The sequence below is a fragment of the Malus sylvestris genome, chromosome 4 (genome assembly GCF_916048215.2).
Source record: "Malus sylvestris chromosome 4, drMalSylv7.2, whole genome shotgun sequence".
NCBI lineage: Eukaryota > Viridiplantae > Streptophyta > Magnoliopsida > Rosales > Rosaceae > Malus > Malus sylvestris.
The window spans coordinates 3,701,176-3,723,479 of NC_062263.1; the positions used below are offsets into that span (position 1 = coordinate 3,701,176).

General features: G+C 39.3%; 1 protein-coding gene and 1 pseudogene across 1 annotated transcript; one reads left to right on the forward strand and one right to left on the reverse strand.

Annotated features, from left to right (window-relative positions):
• The first annotated feature begins 11,863 nt into the window (after window positions 1-11,863).
• On the forward strand, window positions 11,864-22,001 carry LOC126618437 (uncharacterized; annotated as a pseudogene).
• Window positions 13,522-15,444, reverse strand: LOC126619697 (subtilisin-like protease 3). The gene has a single exon (XM_050288113.1). The coding sequence runs from the start codon at window positions 15,442-15,444 to the stop codon at window positions 13,522-13,524; it is 1,923 nt and encodes a 640-aa protein (XP_050144070.1).
• Window positions 22,002-22,304: the final 303 nt, after the last annotated feature.

Consider the following 22,304-nt stretch of genomic DNA (forward strand, 5'->3'; position numbering starts at 1 on the left):
AAACATATAAAGCATTTCAAGATTGGCATGACAATCCTGTAACAACTATCTGATCCCAGGAAGCCCAACCTTGGCAAACATTAACAATTAAAAGAAAGAATAAACTAGTTCATAAAAGAGCCTATTTTCCAGTATGAAGTTAGGTAGATTATGTAACACCACTGACCATCATTTGGTTCCAACTCCAATGCCTTCTTGAAGCTTTGAACTATAGCGTCGATGTCATTGAGTGTCATATAGGTCTGCAGTCAGCAAGATGCAGAGAAGTTAGATCATAAACAGCAACCAGAAGGTTTTATGAATTCTTGACAATTAAAGATTATTACCTGGCCTTGGCGAAACAAGGCCTTCACATTATCTTCCCAATCATGCAAAGCAAAGTCTGTCCAATCACGCAAAGCCTTCACCTATTTGTGCCAAATGTTAAACATAAAGAAATCATAAACACAATATGTGACAATATTAAAAAGATTGATAGGTTAGCACGGTTAAGTGTCTAAAACCTATCATGATATTGCAAAGTTTTGTAACCTGTTCGTAATGGTAGAAAAGGGTTGAGTAGTGTTTCCTCAGCACAAACAAAGCGCTTGTTCTTGTTGGGAGAACATGAAAACACCTCCCACTTCCCTCAATTTCTTCTCTACAACTACCTACACATTAAGTACATATGATTTCTTTTATCTTTTATTTTAAAATTAAAAAATTAATAATTCATTTTTAATTTAGTCAAATGAAACCTTTCAAAGCCACCTCTCCTTATTACCTCCACATACAAATGCTTCCCTCTTGAATTCACATATATAAACAGCAATTTATATAGAATCAAAGACCCATACTTTTATAATTACACTAAAAGTTTAAAGCCACCTTTAAATATTCTATAAAAAAAAAAAAATCTTAGAAATGCATATCAGTCCAAAGTCTTAAGTTCTCAGAGTGAGGAATTACTGATTAGAATAGTTAATTCTCTGGTCTTTTTGAATGAATCAAGCATGCCATTTGAAAACCAATGTAACTTTTGTCCATATTACTTAAAACATTGAACCAAAATAGGACAATTTCACTGCAAAAATCCCATTTTTCCTACTTTTGAATGAATCAAGCATGGCATTTCAAGACTTTGTATAAAAGATAAAAGATTATATAAACCAACTAAAAATCCCATTTTTTCCTACTTGTGAATGAATCAAGCATGGCATTTCAAGACCAATATAACTTTAGTCCTAAAAACAAATTCACGAAACACACACACAGGGACATACACCAACTAAATTGCAATTTCAAAACAAAAGCAACTTTTGTTCTTAAAACCAAGAACCACATATGCATACCAAAATCATAAACCTTATTTTCCAGACATAGAGGTCAAAATCTAAATGAACGAAAGTCTACCTTCTCAAGGTGTAATTCTTCACTTGGTATTGCACCCTCCCAAATCCTCTGCACATGGTACATTGCAATGCCTGCCAACCATTGTAAGTTCAACAGTTCCTGCACTTCAAGACTGCAGTTAAGAAATCATACAACTTCAATACACTATGAACCTAGTAATGTCATCAAGTTTACCAAGAAAAAATTTCACATCTAAAATTTTCTTACACCTAATTTCGCAGATTAGAGAGCAACCATCAATAGTACCATGATTTTGGAAATTTACACATAAAACGTTCTAAATTGTTGTGTGCAAATTACTTCTGAATGATAGAGAATGGTGCCTAGCACAATAAAAGTAGTATACTACAAAAACATAGAAAGACAGCACCTTTACACAATAATACATATAATTTTCATTTTCTATAGTTTTAGCATGTATTTTTTTGGTTAGATGATCAATCTACACACACACACACACACACACACACACACATATGTACATGAATATATACAACATAGAAAATAAACATAACTAAAGATAAGGACCACCATCAAAATTGAACGGATAACGAAATTACCTTGGATATATCACCTTCTTTCCCATCTCTAATGCTGTCATAAGTCCCTAAAGTAGCAACTGCCTGAAACATGAAGAAAACCAGAGCAGAATACCCCACTCGGTATTATGCAAGTTCCCAAGAGTAGTCCACTACCTCATAACCTACTGCTAAACTACAAATGTAGTTCAGCTTGACCATCAAATTACACACATTCACCAGCCAGAAATCAAAAGCCTAAATTATGGACATTCATTAAAAGGGTATGCATATAAGAAATGGAAACGGGACCTGCATTCGGTTTCTTGAGAAGCAAAGGGCCACAGACAAATGAACATGGTGCAAATCAATCAAAATCCACTTAATCTTACTCTATCACCCAAAACAAAATATGACAAATATAAATGTGGCAAATCAAAAGGTAGACATACTGGAAGGTGTCAAATTCTTCTTCACAAATCCCTCAATCCACTGATATCATCGTTGTTCTTCAAAGGAGGAGCTGAGTTGAAAAATGACCACATATAAGTGGATTTTGATTGATTTGTGAAGAAGATTTCCATTGATAGCACAGATATCATCGCTGTTCTCAATTTTCACATAAACATAACTAATAACCACATATAAGTAGGAAAACGACTAAAAGATCAGATTTTATCATGTTACAAATGAACTTAATAAAAGCCATTATTTTTTAGATAAATATTGACTACACAAAGTAAAAAATAAATAAAAAATTTGAAGGATTTAGAGACATTTTGGATTTGAGGTGTGAAAGGGGTGAAAAGAAATCCCTAGAAATCAGCCCACTTGCATACTTCTCCTTTACTCTTTCTTCCTAAACCCGTCCCATTCCCTGACAAAAATCACCGAAAATCCTCTCCACTACCCCCCTCATTGTTTCGGTTTAGACCCACCCTCTATGCAAACCCTATATACCCACTCTCTGTCACTCTGCGAATTGCCCTAAACCTACTATGATTGAGGGAGTAAGATTCTCTCCCCTCCTATTACCATCCCTTCCTATCACATTCTTCTTTTTGTCTTATTCTCTATATAAAAAATTCAAAACAAGATGTAAACATGGTGTAATCACAACCGTTTAAATAGGAGGGGCTGGAAGGGGAGAGAGATTAGGAGATGAGAGAATCCTACTCCACGATTGAGACCGACGGAACAACCCCCTCCTAAGCGTGAATTACATAAATGCTCACAACTCGTGGCCATTGAATGCGGAACCTGTTCGGGCAGGAATTTCGCTAGGAAGGGTCCCTGGCTCGAGCACACAGCTCCCCGAGGAATTGGCACTTTGGTTGGTTGTCGGGCTCCTGCTTGTCGGGATGCTGCAAGAGGAGGACAAAGTTAGTTCTGAAAGGTGCCTTTGTGGGGCCTTAGGTGTAGGCCTTGAGGCTCACAATCAAAACTAACTGAGTGCGAAGGCGTGCCACTACCATCTCAATATGGCAGATGTCGAACAAGTGTATTTAAGTCGATTACTTGCTCCCCAAGTTATTCTGACTTCTTGTTATAAAAGGATTGTCATAGATGGGTTAAGTTTACATTAGGTTCTTTTATGTGCCTTGAGATTAAAGACTTTTAGTTCATTATCTTGTATGCTTAAAATGTGAAGGTCCATATCTGATCAAACCATCAGTTTAATTCTCATTTAGTCTTCTTATGACAATAAAACCACTAAATGAACCAGATTTGAGAACTAATGGAACTTTGAATCATCAAAAGACTGGAAACCACTTGAATATATGTTGGGGAATGCATCATAACACTAGATCTATTAATTAAAAGATAAGACAAAGAGAGTCGGGCAAGATTTCATCTTGTCGGGCAAGGTTAAACGTCTCGCGGTCTCTTCTCTTTGTAGTTACAGAGGGTTGAGAGCTAAAGAGAGATGAATTGTAAACAAGTTTACACAAGATAATCGATACTACAACATTTGGAAAAGGTAGTAGAGCTTTTACAATAGACAAAAGATGTCTTTCTAAAGGGGATCTATGGCTAAAAAGGTGTAGAATCTGGGTAAAGTGCAGCTTTTTGGGTATTTGCTTGACTAAGAGGCAAGTTGTATGTTTGTTTGTTTGATTGGTTGAGTGTTCTTGTCTCTATGCCCTTTTCCCCCTTTTATAAGCAAATTAACCCAACTGTAGCGTTTCTGCTCTTGCCTAAAAGCAGCTGGGGGTGATGAGTCATCATCATTTCATTTACATGTTCTGCCATTCAAAAAGTGATTTTGGGCTGAGAGTAGGTTGATTTCCATCAGTTGTCACTTCCCTTGTAAGCATCTAGCCTTTGCATTAATGGGGAGCCACCATTTTGTCTTGAGATGGATGATCTAGGCTTGGTGTTGGGCCTCAGGCAAATCTCCTTCCTTAAGCTCTTTTGGGCTTCTCTTTCTTTAAGCCCAAAGTTTAAATTTTAACCCAAACAGTGCCCACTTCAATCGTTGTTAAGCCTGCAAACCGAGGTGCTAATAATGATTAAATAACTGCCGCACACCTGCACTCAGGACACACACCATTTAATGTTGTCGGTGCTTATCTGAATCTTTTACACTACCCCACGAATTCCAATCGTCACCTGATCACCTGATCCCTCGCTATAAGACTTTTCAACCCCAATTTCTAGCCAAATATATTAACATTCAAGTTCATCTGAGTCCTCAGAAATTTTCTAGAAATCCCTTAGAGCCCTTGAACGTTTCAGACCCTTTTCTTCATCATCAATTCCTCCTAATTCCAACTTTTTTTTCCATCTTCCCTTAAAAACGTCCAAGGGTACCCAAAGTTACATGAATCCAATTTTCCTTTGAGACTGGTGAAAGGATTTCCACCATGCATCATCTTCTTAATGGCCTTCATCGGCCTCGGGTAGGCCTTTACTCTAAATTTTTCTTCAAGATGGAGGAATGCATCCCTTGGGATCTGCATGGTCTCCTCTGGTTTCAATTGTTGTTGGAAACAACATGCCTAAGGAACAATCAGCTCTAAGAACTTCTTCAATCAGGTGCTTTGCTCATAGCTCTCGTTTCAGGACTTCTATGGCATTGAGGAGTAACCGAGCAGCCTTAATCACACCGGTAGATCCCACTCGAGCTGATATTCACAAGCCCAGACTTCCCCATAGCTTCTGCTTTCTTGATCACTTCATTATCATGGTGTATGCTTCGGGATCAGCTATCACAACTTTATCGGCCAAACAACTTGGTCGGGCTTATGGGAGAAGGCTTAGAAGATTCGAAGGAGTCGAGACAGCAATTGGAAGTTGGATATACTGAAACATACTTAGTCAATAGTAGTAATGTTTTAGTAAGAGTCAGGCAAAATGTAGACCCACCATTCTAAGATAGCTACCTTAGTCAAGGATTATAACCTTAGTCAAGGATTGCAAAATTATTGAGCTAAATCTGATGTAACTTTCAACATTTGCTGAAATGAACAAGATTTCTTTAAATCACATTATCTTGCATTCTTTTCTTGTGATCCATATGGTATGAGCACCAAACTGACGTTTTGATTTCCTGCGATGCCTATTCTTCTTCTATGTAGCAATCTCTAACATCTTACAAGGTTGGGTGATATTTATTTAAGAACTTAATATTAATTGGATGTTTTTGTAAACCTCTCTCCATATTTGCTAAATAATATCCGCCCTTACCCAATACTTGGATAACAACGAAATGACCTTCCCAAGTCGGGCTCCACTTCCCAAAACCTCTGATTTGAACTTCCAAGGGGAGAATTACCTTCCAAACTAACTCTCATTCCCTGAAGTTCTTCAACTTTACTTTTTTATTGTATGTTCGAGCAACAACTTTCTTCCCTTCTTGAATTTTATTTAGAGCTTCGATTCGAGCTACATCAAGATCTTCAATCTCTTGACACATAGCCTGAATGTGCTGCCCTCTTGGAAGTCCTATAAGCCCACAAAGTATCTCCCAACTTCTCATGTCATCTTTTTGGACTCTCGGCCACTATTCTCTTAATAATGTTCACCAAGATCTTGTTGCTGGCTTCTGCTTGACCGTTTGATTGGGGATAGTAAAGACTAGACTGAACCATCTTTATCTTGAACTTATTGGCAAACTCTTCTACTTCTTTTGGAATAAAAGATGGCCCGCGGTCTATGACAATTGTCTCGGGCACCCCAAACCTATGTAAGATCTTGGTTTCAATGAATTTTTTTATTGTAGTTGAAGTGATAGTCTTTACAGCTGAAGCTTCTACCCATTTGGTGAAATAATCTGTTGCCACGATTATGAATGTGTGTCACTTGCTAGAGACTGGATGAATTTGCCCGATGAAGTCCATTGCCCATCCTCGGAAGGGCCAAGGCTTGACCACGGCATTTAAGGGTACTAAGGGCACAAGTTGAAAAGGTCCATATCTTTGGCATTCTTCACGTCCTCGGGCATAAGCTTTTCCGTCTTTCTCCATCTCAGGCTAAAAATAACCGTATCTCCTAAGTAGCCACCTTATCTTGGTTCCTTCCTGATGTGCTTCACAGATCCCTTCATGAACTTCGGCCATTACCCTCATTGATTCTTTTTGGCCCAAGCATTTTAACATTAGTCCATCTGGAGTTTTTCTTAGTAGATTTTCTCCCCACAAAACGTACTTAGTTGCTTGTTGTCTGTTATTCTTACTTATGGGGAATGATGGATCTTTTAAATACCAAAGAACAGGTGTCCTCCAATCCTCAATCTCAACCTCTTCAGTCATCACATCTAGGCTGAATCCCCTTTCCAAGATAGAAGGGAGATCTCTTCTTTGAATTTCTATGTCCCTTTCAAACTTCCTCTCCTAGATCTGTACCCCAGAGGCCAATTGTGCCATTTCATTGGCAATTGCGTTTAACTCTTTAGGGATGTAGCTTATTGATATTTCAGTACCCCAATAGCTTAATAGTTGAGTGGCCGCTAAGTAATAACCAGCCATGGTCATGTGTCTGCACTTGTACTCTTCATTTAACTGAATGATAACCAACTCTGAATCCTTGAATACCTCAACTTCAGTTGCTCCCAACTTTATCAAGATCTCTAGGCCGATTACCAATGCCTCATATTCTGCCCAATTGTTGGTAGTTTCTTGGTAATCTAGGAGGAATGAATAACAATGATGACTACCTCTAGGATCGATGAAGGCAATCCTGGCTCCAACAGCATTTTGGGTACAAGACCCATCAAAATACAGCCTCCATGAAGTGATCCAAAGGCTGGATATCTTCTTTGCCTCTTGTTGAATCCATTCTTCCTTGCCCGAAAGGGCTTTGCTTGGTGGGATCCAAAGGTTAGCTACCTCCAGTGTTCCATGGATGTTGATAAGCTCATCTCCTATTTCTTGATGTTCAGCCAAGAAATTCATTATTGTCTGCCCCTTTACCGCCTTTTGTGGTACATATTGAAAACTGAATTCTGACAGCTCGAGTATCCACTTTCCAATTCTTCCTGTCAACATTGGTTTTGACAGCATATATTTGATCACATCGGTCTTGGCAATGATGTGCATGTGGCAAGGCAATATGTAATGCCTTAGCTTGCAAGCAGTAAAGTATAAAGCCAAACATAGTTTTTTTACTGGGGTATATCTTGTCTCTACTCCAGTAAGGGTTCTACTAAGGTAATATATGGCTTGTTCCTTCCCACCTTTGTTGTTTGGGCCAACAAGCTTCCAATTGATATTTCCGAGGCAGAAATATAAAGCTTCCACGGCTTTCCTCTCTGAGGTGGCATGAGCACTGGTGGAGAGGCCAAGTAAGCCTTCATGCTGCCGAAAGCCTCTTGATACGGTGGACCCCATTCAAACTCTTCTTTGTCATTTAGCCTTAGCAGAGGAGTTAACGGCTGAATCTTGCCCACTAAATTAGCAATGAATCTCCTCAAGAAGTTAATTTTTCCCAGCAGCCTTTGTAGTTGTACCTTGTTGATGGGGGGATATGACTCCATTATTGCCCGAGCTTTGTTCTTGTCGACCTCTACTCCTCTTTAATGCACAAGGAATCCCAAAAAGTTGCCCGATCTTACCCCAAAAGCACACTTCTTTGGATAAATTTTTAGCTTATGAATCATCATTCTTGTTAAGGCTTGTCTGAGGTCTACCAAATGTTGTTCCTCAATCTTGGATTTCACCACGATGTCATCAATATATACTTCCATGCTAGGGCCGATTAAGTCATGAAAAATGATGTTCATTGCTCTTTGATAAGTTTCACCGGCATTTTTGAGCCCGAATGACATTACCAAATATTCATATGCTCCAACATGACCTGGACACCTAAAAGTTGTTTTATGTATATCTTCTTTAGCCATTTTTATTTGATTGTATCCAACATTTCCATCCATAAAAGATAGAACTTTGTGTTTGGCTACTGCGTCTATGGATTAGTCAGCCATGGGCATGGGGTATTAGTCTTTAGGTGTGGCTCCATTAATGTTTATATAGTCAACACAACATCTAACTACTTTAGTTATAGCTTTCAATACAGGTACAATGTTGGTCAACCACTCAACATATTTGGTAGGCTTAATAAATCTGGCCTTCACCAGCCCTTCAACCTCTTCTTTGACATTTTCTTCAATTTCTTTTGACATCCCCGTGGTGCTTTCTTGATAGGTTTAAACAACTCCTTAATAGGCATCATATGTTCTACTAAGGTTGGATCTAAACCTGGCATCTCGGTGTAATGCCAAGAAAAACAATCTTTAAATTCATGCAGAAGGTCAATAATCCTCGCCTGATCCTCAGTTTCAAACAGACCACTGATTTGTATAGGTCTTGGATCCTCTTCAGTTTCCAAGTTAATGGTCTTCAAGGGGTCTTGCACTTCTTGGGCTGTTTGTCAGGCTCTGCACACAAAAATTCAACCAGTTCCAGATTATCGGGCAAATCCTCTGGCCCATCCAAGTCATATATACACTCAGCCATTTGGATGGCTGCCTCTAACTTTTCCCCAAAAAACTTTTCTTTGTTCATTTGGCTGTTTGAAGCTTCTTTGCTCCAATCCTTTTCTTCCTTGGCTGGGCTCTCCTTCTTTTGTTTTTTTCTCTCTCCCACACACCAATAGTCTATTTATTAAGGACCTAACTGCAATCACTTGGTCCTTCCTTTTCTGTTTTGACATTTATGATGTTGGGGAGTTGGGGATGATATAGGGCCGATCCCATTCTTCCCTTGTCAGAGATAGCCTTTGTTCTAGAATCTTATGGGCCGTCACCTTAGTTGGGTGACCGTTCTTATCAGCTCTTAAACATTGAAGAATCCCAACACTGGGATTGTAGAAGTTGGCTTCAACGACATTGGTTGTAGGGAGGAATGGCCGTGATTTGGCTTTCACCACTCCACCATTTCCCAAAATCCAGATCCTGTTTCTCCTTCATCATGGTAGACAACCACTTATTGGTGTAACGTTGATGGCACAGAGAGACTTTGATGAATCCAATCTCTGCCCAGTAAACCCCCATAAGTGGAAGTACTGTCTACAACAAAAAAGGCCAACATGATTTGTTTTGAACCCAAATCAACCTCTAATGGAAATATTCCGTGAGTCCTGGTGATAGCTCCTGAGAAACTAGAAACTGTAAGGTCTGTAGGGATAAAATCCTCATCACTTCTGCACTTTCTCTTCATCTGCTTGTATGGCAGCACATTAATCGCGACCCTTCCATTAATTAAGACCCTCTTGAAAGGTACTCCCTCCTGGTGTGTAGTTACATACATGGGTTTGAGATGGTTGGTCCGAGTATATTTTCTTAGGCTTCTTCCCTGATTGCTCGGGGCTTTCCTTGCCCTGCTTCCTCGACACTACATGCGCCATCAAGTTCTGTCGCCAAGTAATCACCTTCTATTGTGGGAGGTTGATCAAGCTCGGCGCGAAACATGGCTGATAAAACATATGTCATGTTTACGTGGAAGTTGCTGGGTCCAGGTAAATCTTTCTCTTTGCCCCCAATGTTGTTCATAAACTCATCCAACCAAGCTTATGCTTCTTCTGGCAACATTAGTTCAGGTAACCCCTATTCCTAGGTCATGCCAAAATTCAGCCCCTGCTCTGGAACCTCGCAGATAGTATCCACCAACAATGGTTCGGGCAACCCCCTTTCGGGTGAGATGGTCCCAAAGCAAATTAGTTCTAAGCTCCATCTTGGGGTATGTATCATCACCATATCTTATTGAGCTTTCCTCAAAATTTTGTATTTCCCGGGATGGGGGTTCTGTGGTACGTGGTCTCCCTCCCCTTCGGTTTTGCTGCTTGCTTTCTTCACCTTCTTTTTCTCCTTCAATGAGGTTGATTTCCTTTTCCATGAGGTACATTTTCAAACTTTACATTCTCCGAGGTTTCTGAAGTGGTGGGAATTTTCAACGAGTTCATGTGGGCCTTATACTGTCTTTGGACTCTCCTAATCATGGAGGCTCCCATCTATTTGACAGGCCTCCCATCATTTCCGATTATATACCATTTATGCCCGAGTCGGGCAAGATTCTTCTTTGTGACTAGGTTCACTGTCCTTCCCTTCATTCTAACATCTCCACCGGCATAACTTAGCTGGGATGGCCTCACATCCACCCATCTTGGTACCTTGGCCTCTTTGTCCTCCACTTCTTCTGAAGCTTCATAGTTTTTGAATACTTTTGACAAGTTTTTAGGATGAGAGTCTCCTCCCAACCTCTGGAAGACGCTTATAAATGTTTCCTTCTCAGCTGCCCGCATGATGCTCATGCGGTTCTCATGTTCTTCCATCTCTCTTCTCTTGATTAGTTCCTAATCAATGAGGGCTTATGCTGCTAGTACCTTTAGCTCGCATTCACATTGACACCTGCTGACTTCTCGGGCAGCTTGATAACTCTTTTAGTTGGCTTATCGATTAGCCTTATTTCTGTCTTAACCTCCAACGTGGCCCTTCATTTTCCTTTCTCTACCCACGTTAAGTTGATCATGTTTACTGGGGCTTGTAGAAAAAGATCAGTATCAATCTTTATATTAGCCTATGGTTCTTCTAGTAACCTATTTATTTCTAGCCAGCACTGCCCCTGCTATCTAATGAAAATAACAAGGGGTCGGGCAACTCTGGTTCCCTGATTTCCTTCAACACTGGATAATACACTCCGGATCCTTCATTGCTCTTTTCTTTATTCCTCATTTCCTTGAGCACAGGAAACAAAGGAATAATTGGCTCCTCCATAGGGCTGGTTTTTTTCCTCATCTCTTTAACACGATCATTTTCTGGGGTAGAGTACTCCAGATCTAGTCTTTTTTGCAGACTCCCTGTTATGGAATAGAGTAGTTTACTTACTTCCCCCTTGTTTCTAGAGAGATTTTCTCCATGCTCCTTAGGACAGTTATCATAGTGGCCTGCATGTCTTCATTTGTGACCTTCCCTCTTAATTTCTTAGAAGGAGTCAGGCTTTCTACCAAGACTAGTCCTTGTAAGTCTTCGGGAATATTTGCCATATTTGATTATGGTATGTACTGGAGTGGCTTTTGTTTCGCTCCCCACTTAAAGGTTTGTTCTTTCCTTTGTCTTCTTGGCATACAAGATTTGTGATCCCACTGGGCATGCCAAAACTATGTTTGGGCAGGAATTTCGCTAGGAAGGGTCCCTGACTCAAGCACATAGCTCCCTGAAGAGTTGCAGTTTGGTTGGTTGTCGGGCTCCTGCTTGTCGGGATGCTGCAAGAGGAGGACAAAGTTAATTCTGAAAGGTGCCTTTGTGGGGCCTTAGGTGTATGCCTTGAGGCTCACAATCAAAACTAACTGAGTGCAAAGGCGTGCCACTGCCATCTCAATATGGCAGATGTCGAACAAGTGTATTTAAGCCAATTACTTGCGTCCCATGTTATTCTGACTTCTTGTTATCAAAGGATTGTTGTATATGGGTTAAGTCTACATTAAGTTCTTTTCTGTGCCTTGAGATCAAGGACTTTTAGTTCATTATCTTGTATGCTTAAAGGGTGAAGGTCCAGATCTGATCAAACCATTAGTTTAATTCCCATTTAGTCTTCTTATGACAATAAAACCACTAAATGAACCAGATCTGAGAATTAATGGAACTTTGAATCATCAAAAAGACTGGAAAACACTTGAATATATGCTAGGGAATGCATCATAACACCAGATCTATTAATCAAAAGACAAGACAAAGAGAGTCGGGCAAGGTTAAACGTCTCGCGGTCTCTTCTCTTTGTAGTTACAGAGGGTTGAGAGCTAAATAGGGATGAATGGTAAACAAGTTTACATGAGAGAATTGATACTACAACATTTGGAAAAGGTAGCAGAGCTTTTACAATAAACAAAAAGATGTCTTTCTAAGGGGGATTTACGGCTAAAAGGATGCAGAATCTAGGCAAAGCGCAGCTTTCTGGGTATTTGCTTGACTGGGAGGCAAGTTGTATGTTTGTTTGTTTGATTGGTTGAGTGTCCTTGTCTCTGGGCCCTCTTCCCCCTTTTATAGGCGAATTAACTCGACAGTAGCGTTTCTGCTCTTGCCCGAAAGCAGCTAGGGGTGATGAGTCATCAACATTTTTATTACATGTTCTGCCATTCAGAAAGTGCCTTTGGGCCTGGAGTAGGTTGATTTCCATCGGTTGTCACTTCCCTTGTAAACTCCTAGCCTTTGCATTAATGGGGAGCTGCCATTTTGTCTTGAGATGGATGATCTGGGCTTGGTGTTGGGCCTTGGGCAAATCTCTTTCCTTGAGCTCTTTTGGGCTTCTCCTTCTTTAAGCTCAAAGTTTAAATATTAATCCAAACAAAACCAAGAAGGGAAAATGGTAATTTCCCTACCCCTACTCCCACTCCCACTTCCGAATCGAAGATCCGCACTCTCTCTCTCTCCACTCTCTCTTTCTCTCACTCTTTCTCTCTGGCAAGCAACATGGTTGTCCCTCTATGTCTGATCTAGAATCCCCTAACGATCAATCCCAATCTGTCCCAAAATTAAGATGACAAAAGTGCCCTGCGGCCCTTCAATCTCAGTTGCGTGATCCTAACCCGAGGTAGATATTTCCGTCATTTTAACACCCTAAGGGCCGGGCTTATTAAGAATGTAAGAAAGGTCATCAAACACATGATGGGCGGCCCAAAACAAAGTAACCATACTAACCCACCCAACCCTAGTTTGATGGCAGTGGCATAAATAAAGTAAAATCAAGTGGCAAACAATTGACTGTAGCTAAGTTACAGTCAATTCGCTCCTCAACTTTAGAATAGATAATGACATGCAACGCTGCGCCTTTTTTCTTCTCCATCTTTTAATTTGGTCAAAACAAAAACTTGGATGAATCATGGCTTGTTTATATAAATTAAGAGTGGGTTTCTAAATGCTTCTGTGAGTTTCTATACGTCAAATAGGGATCAATGTAGTTTCAAGTTGCAATGCAAAGAATTGAAGGATTCTGGTGATCAAGTTGGACCTGGATAAATTGCAGAAGAAAGTTATTTGTGTTACATCTTCATATCATGCATCATTATTCTTTGTAGAAAATCGTAGGTACATTACCTACGAGTCTACGACATAGGTCATAGCCCGAATGAAAAAGTGAGCCTTAACATTATAACATATGGGCTTCTACAAGACCAAATTTTAATCTTCCGGAGTGTCAAAGATGACAGCTATAGGGGTAGTAACATTATGCTTATCAGAAAACCATCTCAAGTATCCCTGACCATATGGTACACCATCTTTCCCAGCACCGTCTTGTGCGATAAAATCTACACGGTATGTAATATCCTGGTTAACCTTTGTGAATGTAAGAACCTGCGGATTCACGCTCATCCCCATTTGGTGTGGTACGAAAAGATCCAAGTTGTAAGTTGAAGTAGCCGGGCCGACGTTCTTCACAGTCCTTGTATAGTACTGGGACTGAGTCTGATTGGGACCTGCTTTAATAGAAAATGAAGGGTAATTGAGCTGTGCTTCTGGTATTACTCCAACTTCCGAGCATTTAACAGTTTGTTGGGTGATGATCTTAATCGCTGTTTCATTGTAATTCAAACCGCACAAGTAAGGAAAGTAATCCTCTGGTTTTATGTCGAAGATGAGCCCTGGGTCATTTGCCTTTGCAGGGTTGACCTGGCCAGCACCAATTGCAAAGACGTCCACGGGGAAAAGCCCTTGGTCAATGATGGGCTTGCCTGCGAGGTTTAGTACATCAGCGGTTGTCATGATGGCAGATTTAATAGCAGCTGGAGACCAATCAGGGTGTGATTTCTTGATCAAAGCCGCAATGCCGCTTAGGTGAGGAGTTGCCATTGAGGTGCCTGAAATTATGTTAAATGTTGCCTTAGGATTAGGAAGTGTGGCATTGTCCACTGATTCAGGCCATGCTGCTAGGATGTCAACGCCAGGTCCAATGATGTCAGGTTTCAAAATTCCAGGGCTTGATCTGCTTGGTCCTCGTGAAGAAAAGTGAGCGACCTTGGGAGCAAGTGCATCTCCAATTATACTGCCATAGGTGTTGAGCTTCTCATCTTCCGATTTAAGTATTCTGTCAGTGGTACTTGCTCCAACTGTGAGAATCCATGGGGCCTCATTCGATAAAGATTTATAGCGATTTCCTGCTCCTGAATTTCCAGCCGCACAGCTGAAAAATACTCCTTTTTTAATTGCTGCAAATGCACCGATTGCAATCACATCATCGTAGAAAGGAAGTGAGGGGCCTCCAAGTGAAAGGGAAAGCACGTCCAAGCCATCTTCAACAGCGGCATCAAGACCAGCTAAGATATCGCCTTCGCTACAACCATCGTCATAACAGACTTTGTACATTGCCAAGTGAGCGTAAGGTGCCATGCCAACAGCCGTACCATTGGCCTCTCCAAACACACTGGCACCTTCCACAAAATTTCCAGCAGCGGTGCTAGAAGTGTGGGTGCCATGGCCAACGAGATCAAATGGATTTCCTGTAATATTCCCTTCTTCTGCACCTACGAAATTTTGTGCACCAATGAGCTTGTTGTTGCACACTGTTCCATTGAAGTCGCACTTGCCCTTCCATTTAGCAGGAGGAGGGGATACTCCTTCGTCACTGAATGAAGGATGATCGGGTCCAATGCCTGTATCCAAGAGTCCTATTATTACACCTTCACCGTAATTTGCTTGTTTCCATAGTCCATATCCTTGGTGTAACCCCAAGAAGTCAGGACTATGAGTAGTTAGCAAAGGAACCGTTTTCTCAAGATGAGCTGACAAAAACCCTTCTTTGTTTTCCATTGCTTTCACTTCCTCTGGTGTCAGTTTAGCTGCAAATCCAGTGACAGCACTGCGGTATGCATGAACGATCCTCTGCTGGTTTAAGTTCGCTGTAGTATCAGGCAAAAATGACTGGTACCAACTGTCTAAATCTGATTCTTCAGAAAATTTCGAGGAGGCCGGCTTTTCAAGAAAAACAATGTAAGTTTGGAGGGTATTTTGCTCCTCTTGTGCAACTGCCTTTGATAAGTAAAACATGACCAGAGTAAAACCAAGAAGATATATGACATGCATTGCTGCACCTTTCTTGTTCTCCATCTTTTATTTTGGTTGAAAGAACTTGGAAGTAAAAAAGATGAGTGTTAGTCTACCATTTAAGTACGTATTTATATATTTGATAATTGTGATTAGTAGAGATAAAAAATGTGCTGGACTTAGTAATGCTCGCAGGTGGTGGCGATAGAGCTTATGCGACTGTTCTTTCATAGTGCGTTGCCAACTGGTTTATCATTCTTGTTAAAACCTTAAGGATCCTTTCAATAATAATTTGGTAGATAAAAACATGATAACCTCGAACAAATAAAGTTGCAAAAATTCATTCTTGAGAAGCATTCTAGCTGGTATAAATGTATTGTTTCCAAATATTAAATTCAAATCTGGACTTAGTAATGCTCGCAGGCGGTGGCGATAGAGCTTATGCGACTGTTCTTTCATAGTGCGTTGCCAACTGATTTATCATTCTTGTTAAAACCTTAAGGATCCTTTCAATAATAATTTGGTAGATAAAAACATGATAACCTCGAACAAAGACAGTTGCAAAAATTCATTCTTGAGAAGCATTCTAGCTGGTATAAATGTATTGTTTCCAAATATTAAATTCAAATCTGGTTATTGACTGACACACCATCTTTATCCTTCTACACAACTTTGTTTATTTTTGGTCATTGGATTAAATGAATCATACTAAAAAAAATTAACAAAATTAAACAGAAGTGTGTAGGAAGTGAAAAAATGTTTGGTCATTTGTCCCTATTTATATATTGAGTGGGTAATTACATGTTTCATGGCGCCATTTTCTCTCGTTTACAAGGATTAACGATTAAGCAATGAAATCTTATTAACCAAGCATATAAAGTGGCGTCAAAGTCCACATTACTTTAGTCTAAAGAAGGCTTTTCAATTGCACTGTACAAATGTATAGTCTTTGGAGCTGAATTTCATTTTATTTACGAGGCTGCCATTGACTCTTTCTGCCGTTGATCTTCATGTCGCGTGTTGATGATCGTGGAAAGGCAGGGGTGCTATGGTCAGTTTGGTCTGTAGGGTTTCGAACGGGTTGGGTGGGTTAGAGACTTTCATTTCCTTTCTTTCTGAGCTATAGTGGGACTCGGTGAGACCATGTCATCGGGAGAGAGAGACCGAGTGAGCAGAGAGAGAAGAGAGACACGGAGGGAGAGAGATAGGGATTTGGTGATAGGAAGGCATGCGGCTTGCAGGCAGACAGAGTCGCTGGGGGTGTACGATTCGAAGGAGAGAAAGAAAGGGGATTGAGTGGTGATGCTTGATTTGGGAAGAGAAAGAAAGAGAGAGGGAGAGCGCAATTTTGGGGTTAGGCGACGGCGGGAGAGAGGGCCAGGGTTGTTGCATCTGTGTCACTCAAAGTGGGTTGCGAGAGAGTGAGAGTGCTGCGTTCTAGGGTTTGAGAGTTGGTTTCGAGAAAGTGAGGAGGCCAGAGTTGGGGTAAGGCTTGGGCTGGGTTTATGGAATGGGGGAGGAGGGTGTGGAATGTCATGGAGAGGAAGGGAGAGGGAGGTCTGCCAAAAAACGTGGGTTGCAGAGCTACAACGAGGGAGATGGGCGTGGATTGGCAGGGAGGGGAAGGGAGAGGGAGGAGTGAGGCTTGCTAAAAAGAGTGTTGGATTGATTTTTCCTCCTCAAATCAAGGGTTGGTGTCGGGATTGAGGAGTGGGTCCAAAATGGGTATGGTTGTGAGGGAAAGAGGGATGGCAGAGACAGAGGTGATGGAGTTGGGCGTGGGAATTCCACAAATCAAGGGCTGCTGTCAATGGGTGTTAATATCAGCAATGACATGATTGGGATGTGAGTTCTCTCAACCTTTTGATTAATTTTTTTATATTTTGGCTTTTTATATAAGCTATGTAAATGTTTCATTTCCATTTGAAAACTTGGGAATTCTAGGTACCGTATATTGTTTATGGAAGAATCTCAGTCTCAAACCCCTCAAACGATCTCTCGATCTCTTCTCCCCGCCTATGGCGAACTCCCTCCTCCCGACCCCGAGAGGTACCTCCGTTGCCTTTACTTTCTGTAATTTTTGGGGTTCGTGAAATTATTGAGTTGAATGTAGGTTTTTTTGTTTGTTTGAAAATTTGTATTTTAATTGTTGCTCACTTTTTTTTTCTTGCAGTAAAAAGACTTTGCATGAGCTTTGTGAATTATAAGCTTTGTGAAATTATTAAGTTGAATGTAGGTTTTTTTTGTTTGAAAATTTGTGCGTTAATTATGCTCACTCTTTGTTTTTTCTTTGCGGTAAAAGACTTCGAATGAACCACAAGGTTACTGAAATGATAAAGTTGAAATTGTTAGTGTTTTTTTTTAATTTTTAATTTTTTGTGAATTATAAGCTTTGTGAAGTTATTGATTTGAAGAATGTTGTGTTGGAACTTGGAATGAAAATTTTGATTTGAATTATTAGATAAGCATGGAGTATGTAGGAATTCAACCCACGGCTAGCCAAAAACCACCTCGCCGGGCTGAGTCTGGTGCACCGGGAAGTGGTTCTGAATGACCTTCTGATGCCCTTGCCCTCACAAGTATTATTTGTTCTAATTGAAATTTCTAATAAGCAGTTAGAAGTAGGGAAGTTATAGCTTATTGCTTTGTGGAAGTTAAGTCTATTTGGGCATTCTATATTGCTATTGTAACATGCTTAAGCTATTTTGTTGGTTGTAATATCATGTGTATCATGAAGATTCTAAGGAAACGCAGATGGGAGGAGCTCAAAACGCTTTGGTTGTTGGTCTATTTGCACCAAGGGCACCGTGAGTAGTTTCTTGCTTACAGGTGTATTAATGGTTGTTTTCGCGTTTATTTAATATACCTATGTTGCATATGTTTCAACTTATGCCTCTTCCCATGTATATTTGTGCCTATTGATTCAGTGACTCGAGTGTTGCAGTTCGCAAGGATGATGAGTCTACACGCAGCCCGGAAGGCCGAGTCAACTCACCAATGACTGTACGAGTTCGCAAATCTGTGAAGGTACATATTAAATTTACCCAATTTTTGGATTTTGATTTAGTTCAGAGTTGCAGTGGGATTGAAAATTGGGACTTTGTGGTACTCTCTCTCTCTCTCTCTCTCTCTCTCTCTCTCTCTCTCTCTCTCTCTCTCTCTCTCTCTCTCTCTCTCTCTCCCCCCTATGTGTATGAATTGAGTTCTGAAATGCCTGTGCAAATGGGCGCGTTTACTAACTAAGCTTTCAAGGGGAGCCCATCAACAGTTTGCTTGCTGGGGGAATATGGAGATTACCAGTGTATGATTTGGTTATCTTTTATTTTTTATTTAAATTTATCCATATATAATGTGGGTATATTTATAATAAAGAATTGTGATAAGCTATTATGCCATATGACTTTGAAAGCATTGATTTTGTGTTTAGTTTGGATTTTTGCATTGTGAATGTTGAATTTGTGTTTATTTTGGATTTTTGTGTTTGAATTTGTAGCATGATCTTTCACTGCAGCATCCAAATTTTGCATTTGTAAATTGTGACAGAAAAACGAAGTATGAGGAAATTATAGGAGATTGTGTTGGCTTTGGCCATTAAGGGTATTAGCAGGTTGTTCCCCCATACAGGTGATTAGTCGTTTTTCAGTGTCTGTTCTATTTGGATCAGAAAGTGATTGAAAAACAGAGGATTTTTTTTTATTCGTTGGTTGATTTGTGTGTGGACTGTTTTTTTATTTTTATTTTTTTTTATTTTTAGTATAGATGTGAAACCAACAGTGCAAGAGCAGGATTTGATTAGTCATGCCTGAAAAGGGGTTTGTTTCTTAAATCACATTCCTTAGATTATTAATGTGCTTTGAAGGCTCTTCAATATGATTTTCTAATTTCTCCTTTCCAGCATTCTCTTTTTGGTTTTTGGAGTGTTTGTGATTTATATTTGATTATATAAATGCAGCAATTAATTTGCATCCTTATGACAGCGCATATATGAAAGTGCATTCGATTCCAATATGGGTATGTGTGACAGGATGTGCCTGTTGCTGCTGGTAGGCTTGCTGTTGTTTCTCGCACTGTTAACTTTTTGTGTGTGTTGATTTGATTAACAATTCAAGCATATCTTTTGTGTGTTTTTTTTTTTTTTTTGTGTTTAATTTTATTTGAATTTCTTAATTTGTTCAAAGGATGCTTGGTTAGCAGCCCGTTTTACTTATTGGTTTTTTTATTTGGATTTATAGCACTGAGGGTATAGGTGAACGGTGAAGCGGTTTGTATGGGCTCATGCATCTTAAACATGTAGTGAGAAGTGAGGATTTTGTTTTAGTGTTTTACATAATCTAAATGAATTACGTCGCCGGTAAATTTGTAATTTTCGTTACTGTTATTTGTTAATTAATCCGGTTTTTTTTTTTTAAGGTCAGTTAATTTATCAGTTAATAGTGTTGCTGTTAATGATTTAGTTTAATTAATCAGTTAATAATGCTGCTGCTAATGATTTAGTTTTAGTATAATGATGCTGTTAATGATTTGGTTTTGAGTTTAAATCTGATTAGCAAAAATCGGAGGGTTTAAGGTTATGCACTTGCTTTGCATGTGACTGCCAGAGAAATTCAAGCTTCTGCCAAGGTAATTATTGATAATTGGATTGTTTAATGCGATCAAACATGGTAGTGAAATGTTGAATTTTATGGCTACAAGTTTCTAATTGGAATGCTAATGCTGCAATTCATGATGATCAATATGTTCTGACTTAACATTTACTGCAAATGTATTGTTGCTTTGTGATGAATGAGTTATCTTTTGCATATAAGTCTTTTTGTTTCTCGATACTAAGTTTAAAATAGAGATTTCAGAGCAAAATTGAGTTCAGCATAGCTTTGATGGATGGATAGATGTATGCTTAGTTTGTAAGAGAAGAGAAAACGAAAACCACACCAAACAACTCGCATTTAAAGCTCTTTTTCTTTTTCTCTTTTTACATAAATCTTTCTTTGTTAGATTGCTAGGGGGCTGCACTGTGTGAGGGATTACTATAGATACTAGCCTTACGTGACTGCCTTGATTTATGCATGATGGAACTAAATTACTTTAGAATAGATAATTTTTTTGGTCTTCTTTCTTTTGTTGGAATGTTGTCACTGTAATCCATTAATTTTGGATTGTTTAGTGTCATGGGTTCTGTAGAATTAGACTCCAGTTGTGTCATGGGTTGTGTCATCCCACAAACAATTATGCCATGAGTGGGATGCTGGATGATTGCTAAAACATGAGACTTATCAAAATGCAAATAGGAAATAACACCTATATAAGTATACTCTGGCTTTGGCCCTGCATTCTTAGTTGTGTGAGATATGCATGGTTGATATCAACTAATAATGCATATTGCAATTATATTCCCTTAATTGATGGGGTCTTCATAACCTTTATGAATTTAGTATAGGATTTAGATGCATAGTGTTGCGATGGGAACATGAAGACTGCATTTGGGAGTGTGCATTAAGTGTATTTGATGCATCGATATTTTTTTAACTTAAAATAACCCCAAAGGTTTGGCCTTTATGTATTCTCATATAGCATTCAATCAACAACATGCCATAAGGTCTCCATTCTCTTTTCTCATTTTTGTCAGGTCTTTTGAAACAAAAGCATTCAAACATACAACGTGAAATTGAATGATTAGAAGAAAACAAAGATCGTCGTACCCAGTGCACAAGGCTCCCGCTTTACGCAGGGTCTGGGAGAGGTGAATGTCGGCTAACCTTACCCCCATTTATGGAGAGGCTGCTCCCAAGTCTCGAACCCGAGACCTACCGCTTATGGGCGAAGGCACTTGCCATCGCACCAAGTGCGACCTCTAGAAGAAAACAAAGATACCCAAAAAAAAAATAATACACAAACTAAACCAAATATTATGTCTTCCGGACACCCAAATTCAAAACCAATAAGTAATGATAACTACATTATTTTCTTTCCCAATACACAACAAATTAGCACAAAAACTCTATATATATGTATATATAACGCTTCCATATGCTTGTTTCTCTTTCTTAGACGAAATTATCCATATGTCAAACCATAATGGATAATTTCACTTTAATAACACTTCCGTATGCTGATTTCACCTCATTATTTTTTGCATTCCAATTGGTCTTTGTTTTGTTCTCAGACAGTTATCGGCATAGATGAAGTAAAATTCCGTTCTTGGCTCTCTTTTTCTTTGCTGTATCATCTTTTGTTTGTTGATGTAAATTTGGGTTATGTTGGATTTTTCAATTTGATTCTCCAATATATGTTTTTGGTGACCAACTGTAGTAAAATGCTGCTTAAATATTCATCACGTTAAGGTTTTCATGGTTATTTGAGAATATCATATTTAAGTCACTAGAATTCTTTATACAGGACTGACTGGGCTCCTATTTTAAATGACAGGTCAATCCCAATTTTATGCATTTAAGTGGATCACCCTCCTCTTAACCCAGGAGTTCAATTTCGCTGACAGCCTTCACACTTGGGATACACTTTCAAGTGATATGAGGGTCCTCATGTAGTATTATATCCTTTTGGACTGTATAGACTGAAGAGTTTGTTTTCAATGCATGAAATGAAAAAATTTGGCTTTTGGTTTTCGCCTCTTGAATTATCTGAGCTATTGATTACATTAATGTGTGTAGTACATGGTATTTTTAAGCCCGAGAAGGACTAAATTAATTTATACAAATTTTCTTATGAGAAGACTTTCTACATCTTTTCTCACTCTTCTTAGTGTATGATTGAACTTTATACTCCTTTCATTCATTAATTTATGAATTGGGTTGTTTTTCTTTTGGGATTTCAGTATTTAGGTCTTTAGTGACTGCACAATTTCATGGTTTTTTACTATTTCAGAAGTAATTGATAGAGTTAGATGTGATTCTACTAAAGTTGGAAAT